Consider the following 12,008-nt stretch of genomic DNA (forward strand, 5'->3'; position numbering starts at 1 on the left):
ATCATTGGCATTTATTTAAAAATTCTGATTTTTTTTGTTAAAAGCGGAGTTCTACGTTCAATCGACTGATGCGATTATTAAGGTCAGCCTCTATAACCTTTTTATATACACATGGGTAATTTAGTCTCAAATAGAAGTCAAGGTATAAGAGAAGCAATGTACATATAATGGTAATAATAATTAGAATAACCTACTGGATCCTTCCTTCTGTCCAGAATGGGAGGAGCTCCAAGAGTTCCATAAAGTTTAAACACTTATTGTATTAACCAATGTTTATCTTGTAACCTTTAAATATAATAAGGCACAACAAAACATAACAGGAAGGTGATTTGTCCAAAAGAACATGGTGACCAAAAGAACATGGTGACCAAAAGAACATGGTGACCAAAAGAACATGGTGACCAAAAGAACATGGTGACCAAAAGAACATGGTGACCAAAAGAACATGGTGACCAAAAGAACATGCTGACCAAAAGAACATGGTGACCAAAGAACATGGTGACCAAAAGAACTGGTGACCAAAAGAACATGGTGACCAAAAGAACATGCTGACCAAAAGAACATGGAAGCTGTATTGGAGGTGGACCTAAACATTCCCTCTAATGCGTTGTGTGAGCTTTTCTTCGAGGATAAGGGTTCCCCCTCTTCCAGCCATAGGTGGTACTCCCTTATTAATTATATATATATATATATATATATATATATATATATATATATATATATATATACATATGTCGTACCTAGTAGCCAGAACGCACTTCTCGGCCTACTATGCAATGCTCGATTTGCCTAATAGGCCGAGTGATTTCTTTATTTGCCTACAAACAAATTCAATTTGTTTATTTGCATTATTATTATTATATTATACTATGTTCATATATTATTGACTTGGTTATGTTAATTTAGGTTAGGTCGGCCGGCCGAGCGGAGAGCACGCTGGACTTATGATCCTGTGGTCCTGGGTTCGATCCCAGGCGCCGGCGAGAAACAATGGGCAAAAGTTTCTTTCCCCCTATGCCCCTGTTACCTAGCAGTAAAATAGGTACCTGGGTGTTAGCCAGCTGTCATGGGCTGCTTCCTGGGGATGGAGGCCTGGTCGAGGACCTGGCCGCAGGGACACTAAAGCCCCGAAATCATCTCAAGATAACCTCAAGATAGGTTAAGATAGGTTAGATTAGGTTAGGAAGGGTTGGTTTGGTTCGGACATGTATCTACGTTAGTTTTAACTCAAATGAAAAAGTTTTTACTCATTCGTAATGAAATGGATAGCTTTATCATTTCATTAGAAAAAATTTGGAAAAATACATAAATTCAGGAAAACTTGGCCTTATTAGGCAAATCGGGCGTTGCATAGTAGGCCAAGTATTGTATTCTAGCTAGTAGGTACAACATATATATATATATATATATATATATATATATATATATATATATATATATATATATATATATATATATATATATAAAATATGGAAGGGAGTACCACCTCTAGCTGGAAGAAGGGGGACCCATAGCCTCGGAGGAAACCACGCATAACGCATTAGAGGGAATGTTTAGATCCCCTCCAATACAGTTTCTGTGTGCTTTTCTCCTACCTATATATATATATATATATATATATATATATATATATATATATATATATATATATATATATATATATATATATATATATATATATATATATATATATATATATATATATATATATATATATATATATTTATATATATGCGCATGGATAAGTAGCAACCCTTCACTGTATACCACTGTATACCACAGTAGAGTTTTCACTCTACCTTCTCACTCTTCTGACTTATTGTGTCGTGAGGTGCATTTCATGCAGCCTGTCCTCGTAACTCATGCCTCTTAGTTCTGGGACTAGCTTAGTGGTATACCTTCTGAACTTTTTCAAGTTTCGCCATGTGCTTGACAAGGTACGGGATGTGTGTTTGTGTGTGTGTGTGTGTATGTGTAATTTCTTTTTGGGTTTGTATAGTTCAGTTTCAGTTCCTGAGCCTCGCCATCATGTTATTATAAGGCTTTTGTATTTATTTTAAACTTCATGAATAAATATTTTACTCCACGTACACTCGGCTTTTATAGGGATAAGTTTCTTAACTTTTTCTGCTTCTAGTTTATTCTAATTATTTATTGCTACTTTTCTAACATTTGCACTCTTATGACTATGTTGTATGTTGCAATCATGTTACTTTATTTATCATTCCTAACATGAAAGATTAAATTTGATTTTAACAAGCTGTATACAACTTTAAAAAATGTCATCCAACAGCACCAGTTGTGCTTACCAAAATGGTCCACAGGACACATTAGTCGCTGAAGCTCATCTGTGATTAAGGTGATTAAATATCACCTAATAAAAGTTTGATAATAGGATGAGGACGTCTCTTCCCCAAGGCTTCTAATCATGTGACCCTTCTATCACCTTTGGACATCTGGACAATGTAAGCCAGGCGTCAGGGGGAAGGAGGGAGCCATTGTTGTGTCACCTCCGAGACGTGTGGAGCAAATTTGGCTCCTATCATATCTGGACAATGTCGGCCAGGCATCAATAGTATGGAGTATTAGACGCAGCCATTGTTGATACTAGACCAGAGGCACACGGGAGCAAATACGGCTCCTGTTAATTTACTTGGACGTAGTGTTATGGAAACCAGAAGTGTACCATTATCAACACGCTGTCTACAAATCAAGTTAAGTGTTCTTTCCGAAACCCATTATCTATCATTAGTGGCCATTAATGTCATTGTGTAGGGTTAGCCGGTTAGAACGCGAAATCGCCTCATACTAAAGGTAATTAAGCCAGGTCTTTATTGTTCCATGTACAATGTTTCTCTGAAATACCTGTCATATACTAGGTTTCTGGCTTCACAGCTAGCGCACTTTTGACAGGTCAAGACGAGGAAGCATGTTTGTGCATCAGTTACCAGCACGTGGAAGCTACCTCAAAGAGGGAAAATGTGGTCTACATCCTGGTTATACCTGCTGTACAAATAAGATAAGGAACCTCTTCAATGTATGTAGTTAATACTGTAGTTTGATTGGCTGCATATAAATTCATTTAATAAACCCCCCTAATGTGTAGAGGATCGATTTGTGAGATTAAGAGATTATTGCAGAAATACAGTCCACTTAACATTATACAAATTGCTATCGAAGTATATAAATTAACGTAAATATAAATTCATATAAATTAAATAAATATAAATCTCACAGGTCGGTTCCCACATGTGTCTCACACTATCAGTGTGTGTTTCACACTATCTGTGTGTGTCTCACACTATCAGTGTGTGTCTCACACTATCAGTGTGTGTCTCACACTATCAGTGTGTGTCACACTATCAGTGTGTGTCACACTATCAGTGTGCCTCACACTATCAGTGTGTCTCACACTATCAGTGAGTCTCACACAATCAGTGTGCCTCACACTATCAGTGACACACTATCAGTGTGTCTTACACTATCAGTGTGTCTCATACTATCAGTGAGTTTCACACTAGCAGTGTGTCTCACACTCAGTGTGAGTCTCACACTATCAGTGTGAGTCTCACTCTATCAGTGTGTCTCACACTATCAGTGTGTCTCATACTATCAGTGAGTCTCACACTATCAGTGTGTGTCACACTATCAGTGTGTGTCACACTATCAGTGTGTGTCACACTATCAGTGTGTCTCGCACTATCAGTGAGTCTCACACTGTCACTGTGTCTGTCTCACACTATTAGTAAGTCTCACACTATCAGTAATCTCACACTATAAGTGTGTCTCACACTATCAGTGACACTGTCAGTGTGAGTCTCACACTATCAGTGTGTCCAACACTATAAGTGTGTTTTCATACTATCAGTGTGAGTCTCACAGTCAGTGTGAGTCTCACACTATCAGTGTGTCCAACACTATAAGTGTGTTTCACACTATCAGTGTGTTTAAGGACTATAAGTGTGTTTCACACTATCAGTGTGAGTCTCCCACTGTCAGTGTGTCTCACACTGCTCTCATCCCCCTAGCAACACGCCATAGAGGTTGCTAGGGCTAGGTAACCCATCCTCTTGTTCAGATAGCACCTTTTGTAACCATGAGCACAATAGAATAAAACTTGACATACTAGGCAATTAGCGAGTAGAATATGGTACTATTCATTACACTTTATTAGAGTAAAGTAAATAGTAAATAATAATACCATTCGCATTATAGTCCGAAAAATGAAGGTAAAAAACAAACTATATATTGCCAGTAAAGATCCCTTATGCACTATATTTTGACCTCATATAACGTGTGTTAGGCCTAGGGAGGTTAGGTTACGTGAGTGTCTTCACAACAAAAATCGGAAATTTTTTCCGGTTTTTCTAATTCAAAAGTACCGATTTCTACTTCCTAACTGCGGTGTACGACGGTATATGTACTATGGTCGCTATCGTTACTATACAACGGAAACAGGAGGATTGACTGGGATAGGTCGTATAGTGGTAGTTCATTCTCTACCTCCCTCAGGTACCTCATTAAATCCCGTTTAATGACAATATGTTTGCCAGCTCCTGGACCCATGATGTACGTACCTGCCAAGTTGTCTGCCGGCGGCCTGGCGGAATGTGGTCAACTTTAATTACCCTTTTCGCATTTCAGAAGTTTTAGGTCAGGAGTTTTAGGTTAGGTGTTACCTGCCGTCCTGTTCTGTAATGGCGACTTGGTTGGTCTCTGTCGTGGTCGAGTTGACGAGTTTTCTCTGGTGGGTCTCTGGTATGGTCGAGTTGACCAGTTTTCTCTGGTGGACGTCTCTGGTGTGGTTGAGTGGACCAGTTTTCTCTGGTGTGGTCGAGTTGACCAGTTCTCTCTGGTGGGTCTCTGGTGTGGTCGAGTTGACCAGTTCTCTCTGGTGGGTCTCTAGTGTGGTCGAGTTGACCAGTTCTCTCTGGTGGGTCTCAGGTGTGGTCGAGTTGACCAATTCTCTCTAGCGTGTCTCTGGTGTATCCGACGGCCTTGACGTATGGGTGTTTGTATTAATGATATGACATTTGTGTTCAGATGGATGTTGTCATGTATGTGTTCTTGTTGCAAGATTTCAATGACAGTTCTCGAATCTGTGTGTATGATAACATGTTGTTGGTGCTCAGCAAGATCATGTTCCAAAGCCTTTTGAATGGCTAGCATCTCTGTTTGAGAAGTTGAACACCCGTTTGAGAGTTTCCATCTAACTACAAACTTTCCTGCCTTAACTGCAGCTCCGGTTTCTTGTCCCTGCTGGTCTACTGATCCATCTGTGAAGTAAATGATGCTTTCAGATGCCAAGTCTATATTCATCTGTGCAATGATGCATAGATGATGAGGATTAGTCTAGTTCTTATTTACTTGAAGAGTCATAATCTTTGTCTGGTGCCAGGAATTCCCGTGGGGCTGCAAGACGAGGTCTGCGTGTATTTCGTGCTATCCCTTTGTAATTCTATTTATAATTTTGAATGTATTGCAAAGAGAGTCCACCTGGTTTTTTTAAAGCTCTTCTATCCCAAGTAACTTCTCTAGTGATTATATATTTGAGTGAACTGATTATTAGTCTAGTCAATATCAAGGTCAGCATGCAGGCAGCAGGCCCTTTTACCATTATTTCAACCCATGTTAGTTTAGTTTCTAGTCTTAGGTTCTGTATTTTAGTCCATCTGGAGTCCCTGTTATGACTCGCATTGCATCATTTTGAATACCCTCAACCATTGCCCACTGACCAGGAGAAAGAGTGAGTAAGGCAAGCGCTGCATAATCAACTATGGAATGAACGGTGTGTATGTTAAACATTATTAACACTCTGTGTCTCGCTCCTGGATGGGGCCCTGTGATTATTTTCATTATATTCAGTCGTGATTTTGGTTTCTCCTTCAGACATTAAATTTGCTTGTTGAATGGTTTTTAGAACCAATTTATTCTGCGAGATATTGATATTGTATAACCCCTTAAGATTAATGTCTTGAATGCGTAGGTAACTCTTGATTATTGCAACCCAGTCTCATTGCTTTAGATTTATGTGCCGATATTTTTTGCCCAAAAATGCAGCATTCAAATGTTACTTTATCTAGCGTCATTTGGACTTTATTCAAAAGAGAAGGACCTGTGACGACTAAAGATACATCAGCATAGCTTAGGAATTTAACCCTTTCTGGAAATGTCAGGGAAGCGAGGTTTTTCATAAGGATGTTAATGACTAGCACTGAGTCTGTAACTCCTCCTTGTGGAGTCCCATTCTCATGCAACTGGAAAACTGACACTTGGCCTTGCAGGTTTACTCTGGCATACCTTTCAGGAAATTTTGAATCAAGGCAGTTTTCCTCCGACACTTTTTTTTAACATCTATAAAATTGATTGCGGACTTGCAAGTTCGAATCCTTTCACTAAATATACGGAGATTATTATAGCAGAACCTGAGTTAACTGTTCCAAGTAATGTTGCTATGCCGTTGGCAGTACCTACTGCTCTAGTGAAGTCAAATATGTACTAATGCAGACCTCCAGTTTTCCACAGAAGCCTATTTAAGACCTTCAGTCCTGCAACATGATGATAACGGGTCTATAATTGCCAGGTTCTTTTGGCTTAGGAAACGGAATTATGTCTCCTTTCTTCTAAGAGGTCGGTAGTTTACCCCAGATGCATCTATAGCGTCCAATATGGCTTATTCTCCAGCGGGAGAACCTTCTTGTTTGGTGAAGGGACAGCCTCATTCGTTGAATGTAGCTATGTTCTCATGATTGGCTGTCAACCTCTCATGATTTACTTGTTCTGACCGTTGCAGTACGCTGATGTTTAAGCTGCTCTCTCTGGAAATTGGAGAGGAAGTGTCTCAGCCTCTTGTAATGGTTGAATATATGTCTGTGGTCGGAATGGTCACACTGATATGGCTTTAATCTGGCCTCATGTCTCTCCAAGACTATTATGTTCATTTAGAGTTTGACACCACTCAAACTATCTTGGTTCCTTCATCTCTTTAGAATCTCATCTTGCTTCAGATATCACTGCTCTTAGCAGAGTTCTTCCTTCTTTCAGAGGCTTTCTAAAGATGTTGACTCAGCTCTTCCTCTTTAACTTCTTAACTGTAGAACAAATAATTCTTTCGTTTTGTATTATCTGGGATGATGACTGGAATTGCTTTGCTGCAGCTACAATGACTTCCTTGAGTCTCGTGTATGTTCACATCTTCAGGTGGCGAGTGCTGGAACGATATTGTACATTTTTCCTGGAAGCTCTTGCTTGGTTCATCACTGACCTGGAAGCTTTTGCTTGGTTTGACCTCCTGGAAGCTTTGCTTGGTTTGACCTCCTGGAAGCTCTTACTTGGTTCATCGCTGACCTCCTGTAGCTCTTACTTGGTTCATCGCTTCCTCCTGGAAGCTCTTACTTGGTTCATCACTGACCTCCTGGAAGCTCTTACTTGGTTCATCACTGACCTCCTGGAAGCTCTTGCTTGGTTCATCACTGACCTCCTGGAAGCTCTTGCTTGGTTCATCGCTGACCTCCTGGAAGCTCTTACTAGGTTCATCGCTGACCTCCTGGAAGCTCTTCCATGGTTCATCACTGACCTCCTGGAAGCTCTTACTTGGTTCATCACTGACCTCCTGGAAGCTCTTACTTGGTTCATCACTGACCTCCTGGAAGCTCTTGCTTGGTTCATCACTGACCTCCTGGAAGCTCTTGCTTGGTTCATCGCTGACCTCCTGGAAGCTCTTACTAGGTTCATCGCTGACCTTCTGGAAGCTCTTCCATGGTTCATCACTGACCTCCTGGAAGCTCTTACTTGATTTATCACTGACCTCCTAGAAGCTCTTACTTGGTTCATCGATGACCTCCTGGAAGCTCTTCCTTGGTTCATCACTGACCTCCTGGAAGCTCTTACTTGGTTTATCACTGACCATAGGGAGCCGGTCGGCCGAGCGGACAGCGCGCCGGACTTGTGATCCTGTGGTCCCGGGTTCGATCCCAGGCGCCGGCGAGAAACAATGGGCAGAGTTTCTTTCACCCTATGCCCCTGTTACCTAGCAGTAAAATAGGTACCTGGGTGTTAGTCAGCTGTCACGGGCTGCTTCCTGGGGGTGGAGGCCTGGTCGAGGACCGGGCCGCGGGGACACTAAAGCCCCGAAATCATCTCAAGATAACCTCAAGATAACCTGACCTCCTGGAAGCTCTTGCTTGGTTCATCACTGACCTCCTGGAAGCTCTTGCTTGGTTCATCGCTGACCTCCTGGAAGCTCTTACTAGGTTCATCGCTGACCTTCTGGAAGCTCTTCCATGGTTCATCACTGACCTCCTGGAAGCTCTTACTTGATCTATCACTGACCTCCTAGAAGCTCTTACTTGGTTCATCGATGACCTCCTGGAAGCTCTTCCTTGGTTCATCACTGACCTCCTGGAAGCTCTTACTTGATTTATCACTGACCTCTTGGAAGCTCTTACTTGGTTCATCACTGACCTCCTGGAAGCTCTTGCTTAGTTCATCGCTTACCTCCTGGAAGTTCTTGCTTGGTTCATCGCTTACCTCCTGGAAGCTCTTGCTTGATTCATCGCTGACTTCCTAGAAGCTCTTGCTTGGTTCATCGCTGACCTCCTGGAAGCTCTTGCTTGATTCATCGCTGACTTCCTAGAAGCTCTTGCTTGGTTCATCGCTGACCTCCTGGAAGCTCTTGCTTGGTTCATCGCTGACCTCCTGGAAGCTCTTGCTTGGTTCATCGCTGACCTCCTGGAAGCTCTTACTTGGTTCATCGCTGACCTCCTGGAAGCTCTTGCTTGGGTCATCACTCACCTCCCGGAAGTTCTTGCTTGGGTCTTTGTTGACCTCCTGGAAGCTCTTGCTTGGGTCTTTGCTGACCTCCCGGAAGCTCTTGCTTGGGTATTTGCTGGCCTCCCGGAAGCTCTTGCTTGGGTTTTTGCTGACCTCCCGGAAGCTCTTGCTTGGGTCTTTGCTGACCTCCTGGAAGCTCTTGCTTGGGTCTTTGCTGACCTCCTGGAAGCTCTTACTTGGGTCTTTGCTGACCTCCTGGAAGCTCTTGCTTGGGTCTTTGCAGACCTCCTGGAAGCTCTTGCTTGGGTCTTTGCTGACCTCCTGGAAGCTCTTGCATGGGTCTTTGCTGACCTCCTGGAAGCTCTTGCTTGGGTCTTTGCTGACCTCTTGGAAGCTCTTGCTTGGGTCTTTGCTGACCTCCTGGAAGCTCTTGCTTGGGTCTTTGCTGACCTCCTGGAAGCTCTTGCTTGGGTCATTACTGACCTCGAGGCCTCGAGTCTTGCCTAATATTCAGTTATCATCGTGTGAAGGACGTACTAATAGTAGCATTGATTCGTATTAAAAGAACTGGAGACAACGCCAGATATATTATGCAGTTTAATTTTCTAGCAGTTAGTGAAGTTTCTTGACATTATCGTTTGAATTATTATTGGTATTGATGTTCTTGGTAAATTTTGTAATAAATATAGTTCTTATAGTCTCCGTTATTTGTGATGCCTTTCTGCCATTATAAAACATGTATTAATTCTTTAACTTGTTTTTCAGTACTCTGGTTTGTTCGTCTTCAGCGACTTGACACTAGAGACGAGACCGTGTGAGGAAGGTAATGTTCTCTTCTCTTCATCAACGGCCTCTCTTCCCAATGTCAAAATTATCAATGTTTATTTTATCATTCAGCTGTTTTTCTCAGACTTCTAATTGTAACTGTTACATGATTGTAACTGTCTGTATTGCTTCAAATATTTTGCACTGTTATTTATACAGCATATTTACTGCCAAACTAGACAGAAGCACCTTTCTCCTCCTACTTCCATAAAATCACATCATATTCAGCATGTAATAGAATTCGGAAGTAATAAATCACAAATTTGAAATGCACATTAGTTGTCCATTTAGATTTTTCAACTGTTAACATGTAAATTTATATTTTTATATCAGCTCTAAGTAAAAAGCCCGAAATTTATAATACTAGTAATAATAATAATAATATATTAATTAAGTCAAACTCAAAGACAAATTTTAGCTGATCCTCGAGTTCTCACACGCTTGAACAGAATAAACTTAACATAGTTAGAATGCAGAAACATTTCACAGCCTTGATTCGAAACAAGCAATTTTAAACGATTTTTAAGCAATTTTTTCCTCCCAGTCATAGATGTACAAATATCGAACGAATCAAGTATTTGTAGTTTGACACAAACACAATAAATGTGTCATATGTCCATCAAGAATTTAAGTGTCTCCAACAATCTCTGTTATAGCGATTGTTTGTTAGATAATATAAGTGATAAAATTACACATTTTAGTTTGCTTCAAGCTCAGTAATGTTAGTCCACATTAACATAAGCAACTGTTTAGCAATTACTCTCTTAATGACCAGAGTGATTGGATATGCTGACTCAGACTGGAGGCGTGGGTCTGTGGTGTAGGTGCACATGTTACCCCCGCTAGTGTTGTGCACACTACCGTGGTGTTGGTGCACATGTTAACCCTGCTAGTGTTGTGCACACTACCGTGGTGTAGGTGCACATGTTACCCCTGCTAGTGTTGTGCACACTACCTTGGTGTAGGTGCACATGTTACCCCTGCTAGTGTTGTGCACACTACCCTGGTGTAGGTGCACATGTTACCCCTGCTAGTGTTGTGCACACTACCCTGGTGTAGGTGCACATATTACCCCTGCTAGTGTTGTGCACACTACCGTGGTGTAGGTGCACATGTTACCCCTGCTAGTGTTGTGCACACTACCGTGGTGTAGGTGCACATGTTATCCCTGCTAGTGTTGTGCACACTACCGTGGTGTAGGTGCACATGTTATCCCTGCTAGTGTTGTGCACACTACCGTGGTGTAGGTGCACATGTTACCCCTGCTAGTGTTGTGCACACTACCTTGGTGTAGGTGCACATGTTACCCCTGCAAGTGTTGTGCACACTACCGTGGTGTAGGTGCACATGTTACCCCTGCTAGTGTTGTGCACACTACCGTGGTGTAGGTGCACATGTTACCCCTGCTAGTGTTGTGCACACTACCGTGGTGTAGGTGCACATGTTACCCCTGCTAGTGTTGTGCACACTACCGTGGTGTAGGTGCACATGTTACCCCTGCTAGTGTTGTGCACACTACCGTGGTGTAGGTGCACAACGCTGTACGCATAAGGTAAATGTTAATTAGTGACACCAACATGGATTATCAACAAAAACAGTGTCAGCTGCTGGTCCTTGATGAACGGGGAAGCGAAAACACATCAATTACGTATTTAATAAAAATAAACAAAATATTAACGTTGAGCGAAATAATGTTTTGTGTGTTAAAAGAAAAAGTGTGTGTTATCTGCAACTTTTTAACAAATATTTATTAAAATATAATAACAATATATGAATAAATTATAATGGAGTGTAAGTATGGTTGATATGTGACCGCCTGCCTGAGGAGGGCAGGAAATGTGTGGTGGTGGAGACAGTGTTGCTTGTGAAGTATTGCTAGCTGGGCTGTGCTGGGAGACCCGAGACACGCCGGCTCTCGCCTCAATTATATTAGAGAGGTGGGGGTAATTACTTAACTTGAATCATCTGATGAACATAAAAACTCTTGACTTTACAGAGCGTTGTCACTATTCAGAGGATGTGTACCTAGCGAGTGGTGAACCTGTGGGTGGTTTTATTGGCTTCCTCGCTGGTGATATTGCGCCCGCCGCCGCCCGGCCCCAGTCACCCCCGCCGGCCTTCGCCACAGACAGCACCAGTGAGGAAGGCAGCGAACAACAGCCAGATGTTCCTAGGACCAATTTCCCGGAGACTTGGCTCTGGGACATCATCGTTGTCCCGTAAGTCTCCAACTTATAGATTTATGTGTGAAGGTGTTCCGTTTTGTTTGTCTGTGAACACTGACCTTCACAGACCATATTGGGGGCTGTATTTGGTCTTTATTTTCAAAGGTTTCCAGCAATAGTTCAAATCCAAAATGCATTATAATCCACTTTCATGCAGAACACGACAATTGACATTTCATTCCACTT

At 41.8% G+C, this 12,008-nt stretch overlaps 2 protein-coding genes across 2 annotated transcripts in view; one reads left to right on the forward strand and one right to left on the reverse strand.

Moving 5' to 3' along the window:
- Nucleotides 1-12,008, reverse strand: part of LOC138357549 (pregnancy zone protein-like) — a 657,491-nt gene that overhangs the window by 321,270 nt on the left and 324,213 nt on the right. The gene's annotated exons all lie outside the window — the stretch shown is intronic.
- Nucleotides 1-12,008, forward strand: part of LOC123764579 (murinoglobulin-1-like) — a 163,268-nt gene that overhangs the window by 125,801 nt on the left and 25,459 nt on the right. The window contains 2 exon segments of the mRNA XM_069314606.1: nucleotides 9,538-9,600; nucleotides 11,596-11,816. Of these exon segments, the coding sequence (XP_069170707.1) occupies nucleotides 9,538-9,600; nucleotides 11,596-11,816 (284 nt within the window).

The sequence above is a fragment of the Procambarus clarkii genome, chromosome 79 (genome assembly GCF_040958095.1).
Source record: "Procambarus clarkii isolate CNS0578487 chromosome 79, FALCON_Pclarkii_2.0, whole genome shotgun sequence".
Classification (NCBI taxonomy): Eukaryota; Metazoa; Arthropoda; class Malacostraca; order Decapoda; family Cambaridae; genus Procambarus; species Procambarus clarkii.